Raw genomic sequence first — 22,227 nt, forward strand, 5'->3', positions numbered from 1 at the left:
GGAAATAGTAAGTGCTGAATAAATGCTAGTGAGTTAGTATTTCTCAGATTCTGTAGGATGCACAGTGTTTTGAAAGGCATATTTTCATGAAAAAAACTAAACTCATTCAAATAATCAAACAGTAAGTGTATCTTACCTACACATTTCGGTTTTTCTCCACTCCAAATACCATCTGTTGAGCAATGTATTTGTTTAGGTCCATCAAGTACGTAGCCTGAATTACATTCAAACTGTATTGCTTGTCCAAAAACATATACTTGGTCTGGGTCCAGGGCACCACTGAAAAATTTCCCATTCTCTGGTTCTGTTACTGGTAAACACTTAACAACTGAAAAAATAAATATAAATTTTTTTAACAGAATTGGAAAATTTTATTTTGAAAAATGAGTATATAGAAATATAACATATATATAACCAATAGCAAGATTGGAGAAAATTAAATTTTTTAAAGATGTATTTGATATACCTGTTAGCCAGAAATAAATTCTACTAAGTAAAAAAAACCCCAAAAAACAAACAAAAGAAAACTGTAAGTTTATCTCTGATTCTTTTCTATGAGAGTGAACAAAGAAAATTACTACTTTGAATTTTTGAATGAAAGTTTATATATTTTGTAGTAGCAAACAAGTGTTTCTTAAATAATTGAGAAATATAAAGTTTGGGATAATTAAATACAAAATTTCCATTTAAGTCCCACAATAATGTAAAACTGTATCCCTAAAAGGTGTAAAAGCAAACTTTCTGATTATGTTTATTTCAATAAATAAATAGTTTTTAATTTTCCTTTTTCCATATCAAAATAACTTGAGCACTTTTTTGATTTTCCTTAATATTTTCCAGTATCCCTTAGCTTATGATATTCAATCTTTATTTTACAATGATCACCCAGGATGCTTGTTAAATGGAAATTCTATGGCTGCCCTATCACCCCAGGGATACTGATTCCATACATCTTTACTAACCAAAAACTTCAGTTTCTAAGAAGCACCCCAGGTGATTCCAATGTGGATGTTCCTTAGAACATTGATGTCCTTCCCCTCATTTCCGCAGATGAAAAATCCACTCTCTTTTTCAGACAACGGGATTTTTGAGTCATCATGTTTTTTCTCCTCCCCCTCCCCCCTCCCCTTCTCCCTCTTCCGCTTCCTCCTTGTTTTTCTCTCTCTTTCTCTGTCTCCCTTTCCTTCTCTCTTCTTCTCCCTCTCTCCTTACTCCTCACCATGGAACTTTGAAAAACAATTCTGATTGATCTCTTATTTTCATGATGACTAGAGACTGGAATTACTAGTTCAAATTTTGGGAACAGGATGTACATTTTCTCATTCTCATTGTTTGCTTTATGGATCAGTAAGAAAGGACAGAGGTCTTCCTTAGTTCCTGCCTCTTTTCAGTACAACTAAGACCAGAGGAAAACTCCCCTTGCCAGGCAAGAGGGAGGAGGTGGCTAAATCATGTTCTCCACTTCAGCCGCTACCAGAGATCCCTGCACTGGGGTCGTTATTTGGGCGAGTGCCTCTTCATGAATAAAGTTGAAATTCTCAGCTTCATTTTGATGTGATACTTGTGTTATTTCTAGTGGTTAGAATCCAAAAGGAAAAAAAAAATAGATTTTTCTAATCTGTAATACATTAACCATTAGATCAGATGAGCCTGTATTTATATTTGGTTATTGAAACACATAATACTGTAGCAATAAAATGACTAGATATCCACTCTGTACTACAGTAGAATCCACAAAAATAATTTGAGTAAGAAATATTTAATTATAGACTTCCGGGAAGATGGCGGAAGAGTAAGACGCGGAGATCACGTTCCTCCCCACAGATACACCAGAAATACATCTACGCATGGAACAACTCCTACAGAGCATCTACTGAACGCTGGCAGAAGACCTCAGACCTCCCAAAAGGCAAGAAACCCCCCACGTACCTGGGTAGGGCAAAAGAAAAAACTAAACAGAGACAAAAGGATAGGGACGGGTCCTGCACCAGTGGGAGAGAGCTGTGAAGGAGGAAAAGTGTCCACACACTAGGAAGCCCCTTCGCGGGTGGAGGCTTCGGGAGGCGGAGTGGGGGAGCTTGGGAGCCGCGGAGGAGAGCACAGCTACAGGGGTGCGGAGGGCAAAGCGGACAGATTCCAGCGCAGAGGATCGGGCCGACCGGAACTCGCCAGCCGAGAGGCTTGTCTGCTCGCCCGCCGGGGCGGGCGGGACTGGGAGCTGAGGCTCCGGCTTTTGTCGGAGCGCCGGGAGAGGACTGAGGTTGGCGGCGTGAACACAGCCTGCAGGGCGTTAGTGCACCGCGGCTGGCCGAGAGAGAGTCCGGGGAGAAGTCTGGAACTGCCGAAGAGGCAAGAGACTTTTACGTCCCTCTTTGTTTCCTGGTGCACGAGGAGAGGGGATTAAGAACGCTGCTTGAGAGAGCTCCAGGGACGGGCGCGAGCCGCGGCTAAAAGTGCGGAGCCCAGAGACAGACATGAGACGCTAGGGCCGCTGCTGCCGCCACCGGGAGGCCTGTGTGCGAACACAGGTCACTAGCCACACGCCCTTCCGGGGAGCCTGTGCAGCCCGCCACTGCCAGGGTCCCGGGATCCAGGGACAACTCCCCCGGGAGAATGCACAGGCGCGCCTCAGGCTGCAACTTCTCGCGGCCTCTGCCGCCGCAGGCCCGCCCCACACTCCGTGCCCCTCCCTACCCCCGGGCCTGAGTGAGCCAGAGCCTCCGAATCAGCGGCTCCTTTAACCCCGTCCTGTCTGAGCAAAGAACAGACGCCCTCCGGCGACCTACACGCACAGGCGGGGCTAAATCCAAAGCTGAGCCCCTGGGAACTGTGAGAACAAAGAAGAGAAAGGGAAATCTCTCCCAGCAGCCTCAGAAGCAGCTGATTAAAGCTCCACAATCAATTTGATATACCCTGCATCTGTGGAATACCTGAATAGACAACGAATCATCCCAAATTAAGGAGCCCTGTGGATGAAAGGCTCTTGGTGCTGCAGCCAGGAGTCAGTGCTGTGCCTCTGAGGTGGGAGAGCCAACTTCAGGACACTGATCCACAAGAGACCTCCCAGCTGCACATAATATCAAACAGCAAAAATTTCCAAGAGATCTCCATCTCAACGCCAGCACCCAGCTTCACTCAACGACCAGCAAGCTACAGTGCTGGACATCCTATGCCAAACAACTAGCAAGACAGGAACACAACCCCACCCATTAGCAGAGAGGCGGCCCAAAATCATAATAAGTCTACAGACACCCCAAAACACACCACCAGACGTGGACCTGCCCACCAGAAAGACAAGATCTAGCCTCATCCACCAGAACACAGGCACTAGTACCCTCCACCAGGAAGCCTACACAACCCACTGAACCAACCTTAGCCACTGGGGACAGACACAAAAAACAACAGGAACTACGAACCTTCAGCCTGCAAAAAAGGAGACCCCAAACACAGTAAGATAAGCAAAATGAAAAGACAGAAAAACACACCGCAGATGAAGGAGCAAGATAAAAACCCATCAGACCTAACAAATGAAGAGGAAATAGGCAGTCTACCTGAAAAAGAATTCAGAATAATGATAGTAAGGTTGATCCGAAATCTTGGAGATAGAATGGACAATAGAATGGACAAAATGCAAGAATCAGTTAACAAGGACCTAGAAGAACTAAAGATGAAAAAAGCAACGATGAACAACACAATAAATGAAATTAAAAGTACTCTAGATGGGATCAATAGCAGAATAACTGAGGCAGAAGAACGGATAAGTGACCTGGAAGATAAAATAGTGGAAATAACTACTGCAGAGCAGAATAAAGAAAAAAGAATGAAAAGAACTGAGGACAGTCTCAGAGACCTCTGGGACAACATTAAACGTACCAACATTTGAATTATAGGGGTTCCAGAAGAAGAAGAGAAAAAGAAAGGGACTGAGAAAATATTTGAAGAGATTATAGTTGAAAACTTCCCTAATATGGGAAAGGAAATAGTTAATCAAGTCCAGGAAGCACAGAGAGTCCCATACAGGATAAATCCAAGGAGAAATATGCCAAGACACATATTAATCAAACTGTCAAAAATTAAATACAAAGAAAACATATTAAAAGCAGCAAGGGAAAAACAACAAATAACCCACAAGGGAATCCCCATAAGGTTAACAGCTGATCTTTCAGCAGAAACTCTGCAAGCCAGAAGGGAGTGGCAGGACATATTGAAAGTGTTGAAGGAGAAAAACCTGCAACCAAGATTACTCTACCCAGCAAGGATCTCATTCAGATTTGATGGAGAAATTAAAACCTTTAGAGACAAGCAAAAGCTGAGAGAGTTCAGCACCACCAAACCAGCTCTACAACAACTGCTAAAGGAACTTCTCTAGGCAAGAAACACAAAAGAAGCAAAGGACCTACAATAACAAACCCAAAACAATTAAGAAAATGGGAATGGGAACACACATATCGATAATTACCTTAAATGTAAATGGACTAAATGCTCCCACCAAAAGACACAGATTGGCTGAATGGATACAAAAACAAGACCCATATATTTGCTGTCTACAAGAGACCCACTTCAGACCTAGAGACACATACAGAGTGAAAGTGAGGGGATGGAAAAAGGTATTTCATGCAAATGGAAACCAAAAGAAAGCTGGAGTAGCAATTCTCATATCAGACAAAATAGACTTTAAAACAAAGACTATTAGAAGAGACAAAGAAGGACACTACATAATGATCAAGGGATCGATCCAAGAGGAAGATATAACAATTGTAAATATTTATGCACCCAACATAGGTGCACCTCAATACATAAGGCAAATACTGACAACCATAAAAGGGGAAATCGACAGTAACACATTCATAGTAGGGGACTTTAACACCCCACTTTCACCAATGGACAGATCATCCAAAATGAAAATAAATAAGGAAACACAAGCTTTAAATGATACATTAAATGAGATGGAGTTAATTGATATTTATAGGACATTCCATCCAAAAACAACAGAATACACATTTTTCTCAAGTGCTCATGGAACATTCTCCAGGATAGATCATATCTTGGGTCACAAATCAAGCCTTGGTAAATTTAAGAAAAATTGAAATTGTATCAAGTATCTTTTCCGACCACAACGCTATGAGACTCGATATCAATCACAGGAGAAGATCTGTAAAAAATACAAACACATGGAGGCTAAACAATACACTACTTAATAACGAAGTGATCACTGAAGAAATCAAAGGGGAAATCAAAAAATACCTAGAAACAAATGACAATGGAGACACGACGACTCAAAATCTATGGGATGCAGCAAAAGCAGTTCTAAGAGGGAAGTTTATAGCAATACAATCTTACCTTAAGAAACAGGAAACATCTCGAATAAACAACCTAACCTTGCACCTAAAGCAATTAGAGAAAGAAGAACAAAAAAACCCCAAAGTTAGCAGGAGGAAAGAAATCATAAAAATCAGATCAGAAATAAATGAAAAAGAAATGAATGAAACGATAGCAAAGATCAATAAAACTAAAAGCTGGTTCTTTGAAAGGATAAACAAAATTGATAAACCATTAGCCAGACTCATCAAGAAAAAAAGGGAGGAGACTCAAATCAATAGAATTAGAAATGAAAAAGGAGAAGTAACGACTGACACTGCAGAAATACAAAAGATCATGAGAGATTACTACAAGCAACTCTATGCCAGTAAAATGGACAACCTGGAAGAAATGGACAAATTCTTAGAAAGGCACAACCTGCCAAGACTGAATCAGGAAGAAATAGAAAATATTAACAGACCAATCACAAGCACTGAAATTGAAACTGTGATTAAAAATCTTCCAACAAGCAAAAACCCAGGACCAGATGGCTTCACAGGCGAATTCTATCAAACATTTAGAGAAGAGCTATCACCTATCCTTCTCAGACTCTTCCAAAATATAGCAGAGGGAGGAACACTCCCAAACTCATTCTACGAGGCCACCATCACCCTGATACCAAAACCAGACAAGGATGTCACAAAGAAAGAAAACTACAGGCCAATATCACTGATGAACATAGATGCAAAGATCCTCAACAAAATACTAGCAAACAGAATCCAACAGCACATTAAACGGATCATACACCATGATCAAGTGGGGTTTATTCCAGGAATGCAAGGATTCTTCAATATACACAAATCAATCAACGTGATACACCATATTAACAAATTGAAGGAGAAAAACCATATGGTCATCTCAATAGATGCAGAGAAAGCTTTTGACAAAATTCAACACCCATTTATGATAAAAACCCTGCAGAAAGTAGGCATAGAGGGAACTTTCCTCAACATAATAAAGGCCATATATGACAAACCCACAGCCAACATCGTCCTCAATGGTGAAAAACTGAAAGCATTTCCATTAAGATCAGGAACAAGACAAGGTTGCCCACTCTCACCACTCTTATTCAACATAGTTTTGGAAGTTTTAGCCACAGCAATCAGAGAAGAAAAGGAAATAAAAGGAATCCAAATCGGAAAAGAAGAAGTAAAGCTGTCACTGTTTGCAGATGACATGATACTATACATACAGAATCCTAAAGATGCTACCAGAAAACTACTAGAGCTAATCAATGAATTTGGTAAAGTAGCAGGATACAAAATTAATGCACAGAAATCTCTGGCATTCCTATACACTAAGGATGAAAAATCTGAAAGTGACATCAAGAAAACACTCCCATTTACCATTGCAACAAAAAGAATAAAATACCTAGGAATAAACCTACCTAAGGAGACAAAAGACCTGTATGCAGAAAAATATAAGACACTGATGAAAGAAATTAAAAATGATACAAATAGATGGAGAGATATACCATGTTCTTGGATTGGAAGAATCAACATTGTGAAAATGACTCTACTACCCAAAGCAATCTACAGATTCAATGCAATCCCTATGAAACTACCACTGGCATTTTTCACAGAACTAGAACAAAAAAATCTCACAATTTGTATGGAAACACAAAAGACCCCGAATAGCCAAAGCAATCTTGAGAACGAAAAATGGAGCTGGAGGAATCAGGCTTCCTGACTTCAGACTATACTACAAAGCTACAGTAATCAAGACAGTATGGTACTGGCACAAAAACAGAAATATAGATCAATGGAACAGGGTAGAAAGCCCAGAGATAAACCCACGCACATATGGTCACCTTATCTTTGACAAAGGAGGCAGAACTGTACAGTGGAGAAAGGACAGCCTATTCAATAAGTGGTGCTGGAAAACTGGACAGCTACATGTAAAAGTATGAGATTAGATCACTCCCTAACACCATACACAAAAATAAGCTCAAAATGGATTAAAGACCTAAATGTAAGGCCAGAAACTATCAAACTCTTAGAGGAAAACATCGGCAGAACACTCTATGACATAAATCACAGCAAGATCCTTTTTGACCCACCTCCTAGAGAAATGGAAATAAAAACAAAAGTAAACAAATGGGACCTAATGAAACTTAAAAGCTTTTGCACAGCAAAGGAAACCATAAAGAAGACCAAAAGACAACCCTCAGAATGGGAGAAAATATTTGCAAATGAAGCAACTGACAAAGGATTAATCTCCAAAATTTATAAGCAGCTCATGCAGCTTAATAACAAAAGAACAAACAACCCAATCCAAAAATGGGCAGAAGACCTAAATAGACATTTCTCCAAAGAAGATATACAGAGTGCCAACAAACACATGAAAGAATGCTCAACATCACTTATCATTAGAGAAATGCAAATCAAAACTACAATGAGATATCATCTCACACCAGTCAGAATGGCCATCATCAAAAAATCTACAAACAATAAATGCTGGAGAGGGTGTGGAGAAAAGGGAACCCTCTTACACTGTTGGTGGGAATGTAAATTGATACAGCCACTGTGGAGAACAGTATGGAGGTTCCTTAAAAAGCTACAAATAGAACTACCATATGACCCAGCAATCCCACTACTGGGCATATACCCTGAGAAAACCATAATTCAAAAAGAGTCATGTACCAAAATGTTCATTGCAGCTCTATTTACAATAGCCCAGAGATGGAAACAACCTAAGTGTCCATCATCGGATGAATGGATAAAGAAGATGTGGCACATATATACAATGGAATATTACTCAGCCATAAAAAGAGACGAAATTGAGCTATTTGTAATGAGGTGGATAGACCTAGAGTCTGTCATACAGAGTGAAGTAAGTCAGAAAGAGAGAGACAAATACCGTATGCTAACACATATATATGGAATTTAAGAAAAAAAAATGTCATGAAAAACCTAGGGGTGAAACAGGAATAAAGACACAGACTTACTAGAGAATGGACTTGAGGCTATGGGGAGGGGGAAGGGTAAACGGTGACAAAGCAATAAAGAGGCATGGACATGTATACACTACCAAACGTAAGGTAGATAGCTAGTGGGTAGCAGCCGCATAGCACAGGGAGATCAGCTCGGTGCTTTGTGACCGCCTGGAGGGGTGGGATAGGGAGGGTGGGAGGGAGGGTGACGCAAGCGGGAAGAGATATGGGAACATATGTATATATATAACTGATTCATTTTGTTGTGAAGCTGAAACTAACATACCATTGTAAAGCAATTATGCTCCAATAAAGATGTTTAGGAAAAAAAAAAAAAAAAAAAAAAAGAACACACACAGAAATGTGACCTAAAAAAAAAAATTTAATTATAGACTTTATGAATATTTGATGTAAGACATTTCAAAAAATCCTAATATTTTAAGTATATGTTTTAATATACTTGTAAATCAGTTTTACATCTACCTTCACATATGGGAATATTATTGGTCCATCCATTTGATTCACATTCACGGAAATTCACCTCGCCCAGCATCTGATACCTGAAAACCAACAATAACGGAGTTGTGAGCTAATGCGTGTTTATGCCCAGTTTTAAGGTTGACACCATTTCATGGAAAATTAACAGCATATACTTCCCTCCTTCCTTTCTTAAGAAAGGCCCTCAAACCCTCAGGTGTATGGACTTGGAATAATCATAACCCTTGGTTCATGACACAAACTCATTACTGTTTCATGCACAATGCACTTTTATTCCTTCATTAATTTATTTTTTCACTAATGAGGTACATTTAACAATGTAATAAGCTCCACGAACAATCACCAAAAACAGAAGGTAAAAACATGATAGTAAACAGCAGGTCACTGTATGTTACCCCCGTCCACTCTTTTTCCATATTTCTATCCATACTCCTACTCTCCATGATTGTGATATTTTCTGGATGCTTTGGGCTTTTTACATGATCAAGGATAGTGCTAACAAAAATGTCTTAGTGTGGCTTATTTTCAGCACTGGTCTCCATCTCCCTATCTCCATCCCCGAGATCCGAGATGCTTTCCAGAGTGCAGTCACTGAGTCAAGTTGGCTTACAGAAGTCATTCAATGTCGAATTATAGTAACTCATCAAGTCTGATCTTAAAACCAAAGATGCTGTACTTTAACGCAAGGTCCTTGGGCAGGTGTACAGTGTCCAGTCATCCCCAGATGCTTCAGATGAAGGCAAAGCATCCTTCTCAATATTTATTACATTGGACGGTTGGAGGCAAAAAACAAAACAAACAAACAAAACCTTTTTCTCAAAAAATAAATAATGGAAGGCATTTTGATAACCACAAAAGAGAATTTTGAAAAATGGTCTTTCATGAACTTCTAAAGAATTCTACGAGAACAAATATTTCCTTTGTCTGCAAATAAGAGTTGTTCTGCAAATTACACAAGTAAAAGAAATTTTCTCCTTCAAAAAACACTGTGTCTTTCTTGGATTGGGATTGATTTGTTCCTAATTCTCTACAGGAAGAAAACATTTCAACAGAGTAAATGGGAGTCACAGAACTTGAAGTCAAACTTTTACTCTGTGCCTCTGTCACACGAAGGAACAAAATAATTGGTTATTAAAGGTTCTTCTCTGGTTCCTCTCTTGGCTCTACCTTATAACGGAGAAAGATGATTTCCTGGTGAATATTTTCCATCTACACCAGGGACTCATCCACTCGCCCAAATCTCTCTCAGGAGTTCTGCAAAATTCTACACAAAACCGCCTAGCGTCACCAGCAAAGCCCATTCACAATTCCTGGGGAATAAAACTAGAATCTGGGGAATAAATCTAACCTTTCCCCCTCCCCCACCCCCGCTGTGCTTAGTCTAGTTTCACTGGCTCACAGGGTCGCACCTGCAGAGGAATTGCACCTGGCTCTTCAAACTAGAGTTCCTCCTTCAAAATGGCTGCCCCTAAACTTCAGCTTAGGGCCATGTGCAGACCCTGCACACGACACTCCATCCAAGATGGCGGCATCAGGCCATGTGCAGAGATGCTGCACCCAGCACTGTGGTCTGGATCCTGAGCAGAGCGGCTGCCCTGCCCCCTCCCAGCTGACAAGACCCTATAAAGCAGCCCTGCTCACTTGCAACCTGTTGGGAGAATGAAGCATTCCTGTGCTATACAGTAGGTCCTTATTAATTATCTATTTTATATATAGTAGTGTGCATATGTCAATCCCAATCTCCCAATTTATCCCTCCCCACTCCCCTTTCCCCCCCCCCCCGCCCCGAGTAACCATAAGATTGTTTTCTACATCTGTGACTCTATTTCTGTTTTGTAAATAGGTTCATTGATACCCTTTTTTAAGATTCCATATAAAAACAATATCATATGATGTTTTTCCTTCTCTGTCTGACTTACTTCACTCAGTATGACAATCTGACCTATATGTGAATAGAATCTAAAAGAGGGGATATGTGTATATGTATAACTGATTCACTTTGCTGTACAGCAGAAACTAACACAACATTGTAAATCAACTATACTCCAATAAAAAATAATTTTTTTAAAAATGAAGCTTTCCTTTGCTTCTGAACCCAACTAAGTCTCATTCTATTGGCTGAAAGAACACCGGGCAGAAGGACCCTTGTTAAGACGACTCGAAAAGGTCAGTAATGCTAGGACCCATGTACATCGAGGGAGAGAGAAAGATAGAGAGATTGTCCAAATGTTGGTTTGGAGAAAAGTAAGGGCTTGTGTTTCTGCAACCCCAAGCTGGCAAAATACAAGAAACACTGTGCAGAGGGCCTCTTATAAGACTCCCTCCCTGTAGGAGGATCAAACTGGTCTTCCATATTGAGTATTCTGGTAAGTGGCTAGTATTCAGCTAAATGGGTACATAGCAGACAAAAGGGGGATGGGACAAGGGGACACACAGGGTGGGTTGGCTGGCAGAAACCGTGGGTACAGTAAACCCACTCTATGTTCAGATTCCACTATTGGGTCAGAAGACTTATATCCCCTCTGATGCTGACCTTACAACAGTCCAAGGACTTTTATTTCACTGACAATTATCTAGTCCTGTTGAAAGCCCAAGCTGGGTGGTGGAAAGAGTTGCTCTTACAGGGTCTGTGACAGTTTATCCATAGTTAATACAAGACGGACGTGGCAAAGATGAGTTAAACAGAGCCAGAGTCAAAGCATGTATGTCACTAACCTCTTTATTATAGATATTATAATTATAAATATATTTATTACTGAGATTTTATAAATATTATTTATTACTGAGATTCAGGGAATCTAGTAGGAGAAGTTTATGAGTTTTGACCCCTTTTGCTAGGTCAAGGGTGGAACTTAAAGGGGCAAGATTAGCCTGGATTGGAAAGGGATATTTTGGAGATTGGGGCAAAAACTCTTTGAAAAATCTCCCTCTGGTAGTGACCAAGGAGAGACTAAGTTATAAGAACTAATACTTATTGGGTGTTTACAATATCCCAGGAACTCTTCTAAGGGCCACAAGCATGTGTCGTATTTATTTCTCCCACCAATCCTGTGATGCACTTGATATGTTTCTGCTTTTATAAGTGAGGACATGGGAGTAAAGAGATATTTTAAAAATATACATATAGTTATTAAGTGGTAGAGTTTTGGAATATAGGCTTACTCCAAAGCCTAAGCTTTAAAATATTTTATTCTACTGCCTCAATTCAAGAAATAAATGGAAAGAGAATAATGATTCCATGTGTAATTTCTTGATCCCCCTGACATATCAAACTCCTATAATACTCTGCACATAATAGAATGTAGTGAGGGCTCACTGCAGTGAATTTTTATTTATATGCATGCTATATTCCCACTCTCCTATAACTACACTCTCCCAGAGTAATCATAATTCATTTTAATTTTTCAGTGTTGAGGAGATGATAATTGTATCAATATATAATCATTTCCATGATAGTTTAAATTTTCAGGTTGCTTGTATGTTACTTATAAATATGTTCATAGAAAAATATAGTAACCTTAAACACATAAATTAGTACAGTTTCTATTTACTATTTCCATTATGAATTATCTGAATTAGAAGGCTCTTTTTCTATTGGCTACATACCCCTCATCACAGGTATAAACAATCTTTGCACCGTATTCAAACCGAGTTCCTACTGCAAGATGGAAAGAACCAAATGGAGTGTCTCCAGGGTGTCCGCAGGGCTTTTCTAAAATTAAAAAAAAAGGATGTAATGTTAGTATGCAGCACGGGGACTAACAATTTACATGAGTTCGAGGACAGGGATATTTGATATTGTATTAGAGGACAGAATTGAAAATATGGAAAAGTGAAAAATGGCAAAGTTATCTGTACCTTTTGGAAGATGACAACACCTTGTTAAGAATAATGACAATGAAGAATTTGAGAAAGAATAGATACTTGTGTATGTATAACTGAATCACTTTGCTGTACACCTGAAACTAACACAACATTGTGAATAAACTATACTCCAATATAAAATGAAAAGTTAAAAAGAAAATAATGAGGATGCATCATTTTGTATTTAAATGACAATAGTGATAGAATTCAGCCAGCGTTTCCATAGTAGCACCCAGCATTTTCACAACTAAAAGTTTTCACAGATTTCACAAATGTAGGAACGACTTACTCTGACATATCCTCGAAGGATGAAGAGATTGCCACTTTCCATCCTTGCATACCATTACAATACTCCCAAGAGTTCTGTATCCAGGGCGGCATTTATACGTAGCCTGAGTGCCCTCTGGATATGTTTGTTCAGTCCAAGAACCTGATAGAATTTCTGTTTCTCTTCTTGGAGGGGGTTCTTGACAATCTACAAAAAAATTAAAACACAATAGGTGTTTAAATAACTATTAAAAATGCAGTAGGTTTAGGTTATTTTTTATTAAAAAAGAAACTATACAGGTCCATCCAAATGTAAGTCTTTTCTTTTTTTTAATTTACTAGTTTACTAGTTTGTTATGAAAGGATACAACTCAGGAACAGCCAGATAGAAGAGATGCATAGGGCAAGACTTGGAAGAAGGGGTGTGGAGGGCCAGGTGTGTCACTCTCCCAGCACCTCCCTGTGTTCACCAACCTGGAAGCTTCCAAATGCCATTCTTTAGAGATTTTTATGGAGGCTTCATTACATAGCCACGATTGATCAAATCGCTGGCCCTTGGTGACTGACTAAACCTCCAGTTCTGCCTCCCTTCCCAGAACCCCTGAGACTGGGGACTGGGGGAGGGTGGGGAGGGTGGGGCTAAAAGTTCCAACCTTCTAATCAAGTGGTTGGTTCCTCCTGGCAACCAGCCCCCATCATTTGGTTCTCTAGGGCCTTTCCAAAAATCACCTCATTAACATAAACTTAGGTGTGGTTGAAAGAGGCTTGTTGTGAATAACAAAAGACACTACTTTCACCTCTGATCCTCTGGAGCTATTTCAGGACTGAGAACAAAAGACCAAAAATTATCAACCAAAGATACTTCCTTTGCTCTGTATTCATTAGGAAATTATAAGAGTTTTGGAGCTGTGTGCCAGGAACCATGGATTAAGGCCAAAATGTATATTTCTTATTATTAATCATAATATCACTGTTAGCCTTCATTTATCTGCAAATGTAAGTCTTAATATATATAAGATATATATTTTACTGTACAGAAATTAAATCTACATAGATTTGTAAGAATAACTTTCCAGATAAATAATTATACTTTACTATATTATTCTTAACTGCTGCACCGCATTCTCTAATACTATTCTTTCTTAAATTCAGGAAATATTGGGCACTAATAAAAGCTCTGAAGGAAAAAAAAAATGGATAAAGAGAGAAAATATCTGCTCTCAAAGTGTTTTCACTCTAGTAAGGAGGTTAGTTATTAACTACAAATTCAAAGAGATAATGTGTCCGGGTTTCCGAAATCTTCATCAAGCTCTTGTACCGGCTGCTATACTCCTATTCTGTATTATCTCTTGAAGCTCAGGAACCTTGGAACTGGAGAGGTCAAGTGTATTGTGTAAATGTGATTGACAATCTCAAATTGAAACCCACTCTGGCAGGTTAGCAATTAGAAACCAGTGGAGGTGAAATGGAATAAAATTGAATCCTTACTTTTTTCAGAAAATTGTAGTTATGAACAGACATATATAATAGGTACGTGTATATAGACGGTTAAAAAGTATTAAAGAAGAGCAAAAATATAATTACCATAAATATTACGGTAATGTTTTCTTCTAGAAGAAAGGAAGGGGTATTAATCTAGAAGAAACGCAAGGGTATTTGGGGGATGCTGGGAATGCTCTACTTCTTGACATGGGTAATTATAACTATTTTAAAATACAGTACATTCATATTTTATTCACTCATATACTTCACAATAAAGATACTAAAGTAATAGAATCTGCATGTACCGTATGATTCTTTTTTTCCAAAAAAGTAATTCCTTAACAAAATGACATATAAAGAAGGGAATACATAAAATTAGTAATGAAGCTCATGCCTACTGATTATAATTGCTAATCTTTTTAATACTTCTTGCTGCTTAGTTTAGATACAACTACCCTTGATATTAGGGTGATTTCATTAGTTGACTTTTAACATATTACTTTTAAATTGGCAAATTCAGATACTTCTCACCATATATATATTTATTGATATAATTTTCATTGTTAAACTACTTTTCTTACTTGGTTTTATAAGAATGGTTTAACATTCTATTCTAGAATTTCTTTTTGTAAAGGCAAGGGGAAAAAATAATCAACGGAGCTGGATCCCATTACAAACACATTCTACATTTCGTAGAACAGAAACTCCATATGAAACTTCATTTTTGTGTAATAAATAGCACTTGTGTGGGCTTTCATATGCACTAATTTTTCTCTGACTTTTTTGCAAATGTTTAGCACATTTGTTAGGAAACTTTGTAATCGATGATTCCACATTAGTTTTGATTTCTAAAATTTAAGTAAACATACTTTTACTCCACTAGATGGTGCTAACACCCTACCATAAAACAACACAAACCGCCTGCGCCTCTTCCTACCAGCAACTGTCTTTCCCCAAAAAAGCCCGAGTTTTTGGGTTTGTTTTTTCAACTTAAGGATCATGTTTTTACATGGAAATTTTGTGTTTAACTACAGGATAATATGTGTGTTTTCCACTTTCTAAATTCAGATCCATTTCATGGCGTTTAGGTTACTGGAAAAATTAATTAGTTAAATTTCAAATGTAGATGCCAACATTGTGAGTGGAGTTGAACCACTTTTCACTAATATATTAACATTTTGATAAACTTAATTCCTATCCTTTTATTAAGCTCATGCAAGGAAAAAAGTAATAAAATTTTCTTATCAATTAACTTATTCAATTTAAATGATTTTTATTAAAGCAATGCATTTACCCAAAGAGTAATCATGTGTGTTACTTGCTTTTAACACCCAGACATAAAAGACAAGGATACACCTCTTTCATACTGTCTTTCTACCAGATTCTCACAATATTTACTCTGTGTATACATATTTACTACATATAAAGAGCTCTCATATTCATTACACTTTTTACTTCAAATGATATTTTAAAACTCTGGTGCTTTTTCCACAAACTTTATTTATTTATTTATTTTGGTGTATTTTTCTTTATTTTTTTTATTGGAGTAAAATTGCTTTCCAATGTTGTGTTAGCTTCTGCTGTATAATGAAGCAATGGACAAAGGATTAATCTCCAAATATACAAACAGCTCACGGAGCTTTCAGCCACTTCCTCCAAGTGGTCCACTTACCTCTAGGCAAGGTAGGCAAGACACCCCACTACCCCATCTCTGTTATTTCCCCTCAGCCCCTACTTTACTTCCTTCACAACATAATTCATGGTTCATAGTTATGTTTATGTACCTATCCTCGCATCAGAATGTAACTTCCCCAAGAATAAGGACCGTCACCACAATCCATCAAAACCTACCCATGATGTCATCACAACCCTGATATATTTCTCTCTCTTTATTGCACCTCTTACAAACCAACTTCTTAGCACCACCCTACTCCATCCTTTCATTCCAATTTGAGCATCTTGCCTTCCCTACGTGACCCTACAGTGTTTTCAGTTATCTCCATCAAAATACTTTATATGATAAAATACAATAATCGTCCCTTCTGTTTTGCCTCCTAAGTAACCTCCTGTCGGAAAGTGCTTGTCACGGTGCTTGGTACTTACTTAGCAGTCACTCAAAAGAAAAAAGATCATCATTGAATGAGCAAATAAATAGATGAATGAATGGATGAGTGAATGTGAAGCTATCCCGAAGACTTTCAATTTTATCTGTAGATTATGGATAACCTGGGGAAAAGGCATTGTAGACGGCAACAAACATAAAAGATAAGATAAGGGAACAAATGTTTAGTGCACTTAAACCTCTGTTGCATGAACCCAAGAAATCTAACATCTGTAAAATTCCATTCTACATCCTATGTGTCCTATGTTTGAATGTATATTATACTTTTTGAAGTCAGGAATCATTTTAATTTAGCTCAAAAAACTTCGGGGAACCTTTGAAGGAGCATTTCTATAATCACTTTTCTATCTATTACAGTTCTGTTTAACAAGGGTTAGGAGAAACTTGGCTCTCTCGGTCAAAATGTCAAAACAAATAAAAGTGCTCTGTCACTTCTTTTTCTTTCCCTTTCTTTTTATTAGTTTTGTGATTTTTTTTCTCTGTCCCATTACTTTACTCTCTCTGAACCATTTTTTATAGTGTTTCCTTATAACCTTAAGCTAGAACGTAACACTTTAGTTTTTCAGGGGCATCGCGTCCGTTTTGTACACTGTGTTCTGAGACTGGTTAAAGCTGTTAAGAAGTGGGCAAAGTGCACGTTAGTTAAGTGAGCACGGGGTAGGCTGGTTGGCAGACTCTCACAGGCAGGCAGGTGGGGATGGTGTGTGGGGTGAGGAGAAGGAAACAGAGCTGGGAAGAAGGAAACATGCCCAAGGCTGTGAAACCGTCAGGGATGGAGGGGATAAACAAGTGGGCCAACTCAGACAGAGGCTCCAGCCCTAGCACCCAAAGGCCCCAAATAAAGAATGCTCCCTAAACTGTGCTTCCATGTATATTTGAAAACTTACTTCTAGCTAAGAATACTGTTAGCAATACTTAAATAATTTAGTTCTAATTTGAAATTACGCGCAGGCAGAAGAGTAGCAAGTGCATCCCCAGGCTGTGCCTAAACTTAAAGTCAGCAAGGCTCTCGCTCTCGTGACATTCCTGGGGGTGTTTCCTCTACCCCTGGTCAAAGTACCCACGAGACTGCTTCCCCTATCAGATCTTCCTTCCTGAGAAAACCTCATCTTCCAGGATTGCTGGGTCCTGTTCTTACCTCATCCTCATTCATTTCTACCTCTGCCCATTAAAATTGTTGCAGAAAATTTGTCAGACAGAAAACTTACTGTGGATAATAATTCACATAATTGTGGTGCATAATACTAAATTTAACTGTCCCAACTCTTACTCAGAGTATTGTCACTCCACATAAGTTTCAGACTGGTTGAGTTTATGGTATTATTAATAGGTAAAACATTTTAGGAGAAGGGAAGATGTTGAAGACAATTGGGCCATTGCTCCACTTTAGATCCCACCGTATAGGTAAATACCCACACTACTACCTCTGAAAATGTGGGATTTTTTTGGAGACAGGGAATTCTTATTTATCACACTGGAACTGAAACATAGAATTTAGGATTATAAACCGCTATCACAAGTTTTCTGGATTAGATGAATATACATAATATTCACATCTATCCTTAAAAAGAGTAACTTTTATGAATTTATAATTAATTCTTATGATCATAATATAGATTTTTTTGTATTAGTTAATTCAAATTCAAAACCATCTTGTACTTGAAACAATATAGTAAAAAGAAATAAATTCTCCTCTCTCTGTTGGAATAGAAGCTCTCTGATATGTAACATATTTCAGGTCCTGAAAGAACATTTTTGCCCTTTAAACCTCCAGAATTAGGAAACACATCTCTCCAAACAACATAGCCAGCATGCACTTGGACATATTTCAATTGTGTTTTGATTTATTTACTTTAAGCAGCCTGGAATTTTGGGGCCGTGGCTAATTTCAAAGAGTATACGCTTTTTGGACCTTAAATCTAAAAGTTCTTGAAAAGCTTGGTCACAAGATATTCCAGAAGGCAGAAACGATGTGGTATAACTCAGGAACGGTTACTCTGAACTCTGTAAATCTGACCCGGCTCTTAGTAGCCTGGGGTGAACTACCGGGCACGCAGCTGACTGTTCTTATACAGCTAGGGATGAAGACGCAGACCACCCATTGCGTTAAAAAGGTACTGCTTGGTCTCCAATATCCTTTTCTAAAAAGGGGGAAAAAAATAGAAAGTTGAGCTTATAAATTCTTGCTGTTGGTTACTACTCCTCTTTAGTAGTGATTAGTATTTTTGAGGAATGTTCACTCTTAACAGGATGGAGACCACTTAGGAAAGGCTGAAATGCAGTTTCTAGTTGAGTAAAGCAGATCGTGAGAGTATACACAACCATCTTTTCTCACTTTCTCAACTTAGCATTCAGTATTCAGTTTAGGATTTCTCAGTTTCTCAATTTGTATTCCATCGTCATTTCTACGTGGGAGACAAAAACAGAGGCAAATGTTGAAGGAGATGTGGATAGTTTTAAGGATCAAGGCCACTCTGTTGAGTAAAACTTCTGTTAGGGCTAGACTGATGGAATTGGTTGTGCGTTGTGTGTGCTTTTGGGAAAGCCATGAGGCTAATATAAGTGTTACTTTAAATACCAAATCTGTACTTTATCTGGGAAGTGGCCAGATTTACAGCCACTCTCACTGTAATGCGTGTAGTGCTAAAGCTCAATTCACCAGCAGAAACTGCTGTCACATTCCAACATACGTTCATGAAATATAAAATACAAGTGAAATGAATCAGCTGGAATCAATTAGGGACGCAGGGAGTTTTAAAATCACTATTATTTACTTTTTATCACTTACACTTTGTAGCACCCAATTTTAATAATATTTCAAATTCCACTTTGTCATCACTGAAACAGTTTCATTAAATTTAGCATGAATTCTTAGCTTTAAACCTGAGCTAGGAACCAAACAAGTCTTCCGTGCATGACAAATGCAATCTACGTAAAACCTCAGCAAACAATATGGAAATCGTGAAGCACTAAGAGTATCCCTATTAAAGAAAAGACAAAAACACTTGTGTAAAGAAAAAGATGTTTGCTATTGGTAACATTAACATTGCTCCAGAACTCTTTGCCAATATAGTCATATTTGGGTATATTGTGTTGTAATATTAGTTATTATTAGTTGTGATGTTCTTATGGACAGGGAAATGATTGTACACCTAGTTTAAAAAGTGGCTGGATATAAGGTTTACAAGCTAAAAATCAAGCAATAGCATATTAGTGTGTATAACTGAGAAAAAGACTATCTTTCAAAAACGCTTAAACACATTTGAGAAAAGCCTGAAAAAAATTACTAAAGGATACAACTTAAAAAAGACATCTGGCTTTATTTTCTAGATTGAAAAACTCTCAAGGACAGGGGTTTTGTTTTATTTGCTAATATTCCTCACTGCCTAGAGGTTGACTTGAAATAAGCATTCAATTGAAATTTGTTGACCTAGTGAAGAATGTTGGGAATTTATGAATAACTTTAAAAAATGTCAGTCAAACATGTATCACATTATTGGTTACCTATCATGAACTAGGAAACCAAATTTGCTCCAAGAAGAAACTTTTTCATCTATCAAGGAAAAGTGATAGAAGTAAATTTAATTATCCATAAATTCTTACTGGTATCAGCAAAAAACTCCTGCACTCAGATTCACTACTCCTAAAGGCTTTCCTACTAGCATATCTTATATCAACCACAGGGGAAGAAAATCCTATTGAGTAACTTTTACAAAGGTTGCATATTCAATTTTTTTTCAAATTTATACATTTTCATTCAAACGATACAAGTGATGGCTGTCTCCAAGACTTTTAAAGCCATGGCAATATCAATTGTAAATGATAAATCAATTTTTCTTTAGCAAGAGTTCACATCTCTATCTGAAATAAGTCCAATCATTGCAGCTTGAAGGCTTTTATTGTCTAATTCATTTTCTCGTTCTATGTTCACCTACTTCTTAATACATTCACATAGGCATTTTGGTGAAAATTCTAGGCAAAAAAATTAAATTACATTTTATGATAATCACAAGGGAAATGATCATGACATGTCACATTTTTTGAAGATAATTATTAAAACATTTTCTGAACTTCTACATTAAATAAAATTATGATGAATAATTAGATGTGCCATTCAAATAAGCTGCTTATATTTTTTAAACTGAACAGTGTCAAAAGCATCTCACATACTAGGCTACAGCACAGTAATTAAACACATTTTCTAGACCAAATTTTCATTACCACCGTAAAAAGCATGTAAGCAAATGTTTTGCAATATAGAAAAAAAAAGCCTTCCTTTTTTAATCTTACCTTTTGCGACACAAACAGTCCATAACATAAACCACACAACTGTTGCTGGAAATCTCATGTTGGGGACCCTTCAGGGGCACATCTAGTAGTTGGCAGTGCTTAACACTGTGTCAGGCTCTCCTCTGTTAAAAACTATGGAAAGTGCAGGAAACTACTTGCTCCAAAAGGAAGTCCAAACCCAGCCTAGGGATTAAAGCCATTGCTAGATGTCCCGCCCATCAGAAACTTCTGCAAAGTAAAAGAAAACAATCAGCCAGGAGCCCCAGCAGTGCCAGAGTTTGAGCCTGCACTCCCACTGAAAGCTAATGTCCTGACCTGCCCTTGCTTTGTTTTTATAAAACCCAGGCATGTTCTTCACTGGAAACGTTCAGGTTCTTGGAATGTGCATAACTGGTGATATTCTCTGCATTTCATAAACCCTCCAATTATTTAGACCCCATTCAGATCTACCGTCGGTAGACCTCAGAAGATTTAAATAAATAAATAAATAAAAGCTCTTTCGGAAATCATTTACAGAACTTGAGGTTAGGCAATGCTTTCACAATCAAGACCCAGACAACAGAACTAAACTTTGGCAGGAAGGCAGCGCTCGTTGATTTGGGGAGACTGCTTCACCTGCAGTCCATGAAATTAGTCTTTTAAGGACTTGTTATAAATGTGTGTATAAAGCAACAGGCTCACTCTCCTTAGGTATGAATGAGTTTAATAATTCAAAAATCAAGAAACTGAAATGCTGAATTTTTTAAACTTTGTACTGAAATATAATATGCGTAAAGAGAATGTAAGCAAATGGTTTGCTGAATACGGAGAAAGTGAAGACACACGTGCTAAGAGCCCAGAGGTGAAGAACAGCAGTCTCTGAGGAAAGGCCCAGCCTCCACTTCAGTCCCCCCTCCCCCCTGCCCCATGACACACTCTCCTGATCTCTGTGAACAGGGGACAGATTTGCCTGGTTTTGTACTTTGTATACATCAGAGAATAAGACATTTATTCTTTTGTGCTTGGAGCCTTCCATTAAAAACTATGTTTAGATTATTCCAGCACACTGTTGGGTGTTGCTGTAGATTATTAACCCTTATTGCTGTATGATATTCAATTCTTCGAATATGCCACATTTTATTTATCTGTGTGTCTGTCAGTGGGCATCTGGGTAGCTTCTAGTTTGGAGACAATGCACATAGTTCTGCTGTGAACATCAAATTATGAGGTTTTGGGGAAACACGTGTTCTCATTTCTGATGAGTACATACCTAGGAGTGGAATATTAGGACATAATGTATGCATATCTCTAGGTGTGATAGGGACCATCAGACACTTTTCCAAAAGGTCTATATCGATTGACATTCCCATTAGCAAGTGTGTAAGTTGCTCCACACCCTCAACACACTGATGTCTTCCATCTTTGTAGTTTTAGA

General features: G+C 38.1%; 1 protein-coding gene across 1 annotated transcript in view; it reads right to left on the reverse strand.

The window, feature by feature from the left end:
* LOC309820764 (complement factor H-like) overlaps positions 1–20,972 on the reverse strand; it is a 99,409-nt gene extending 78,437 nt beyond the window's left edge. The window contains exons 1-5 of the mRNA XM_082651713.1: positions 20,814–20,972; positions 12,942–13,127; positions 12,395–12,500; positions 8,774–8,850; positions 137–328 (exon numbers count right to left, since the gene is read on the reverse strand). Of these exons, the coding sequence (XP_082507839.1) occupies positions 137–328; positions 8,774–8,850; positions 12,395–12,500; positions 12,942–13,127; positions 20,814–20,871 (619 nt within the window). The 5' untranslated portion in view covers positions 20,872–20,972. The remainder of the gene's footprint in view (positions 1–136; positions 329–8,773; positions 8,851–12,394; positions 12,501–12,941; positions 13,128–20,813) is intronic.
* Between the last annotated feature and the right edge of the window lie 1,255 nt (positions 20,973–22,227).

The sequence above is a fragment of the Grampus griseus genome, assembly GCF_964374135.1.
Source record: "Grampus griseus genome assembly, chromosome: 1".
Taxonomy (NCBI): Eukaryota; Metazoa; Chordata; class Mammalia; order Artiodactyla; family Delphinidae; genus Grampus; species Grampus griseus.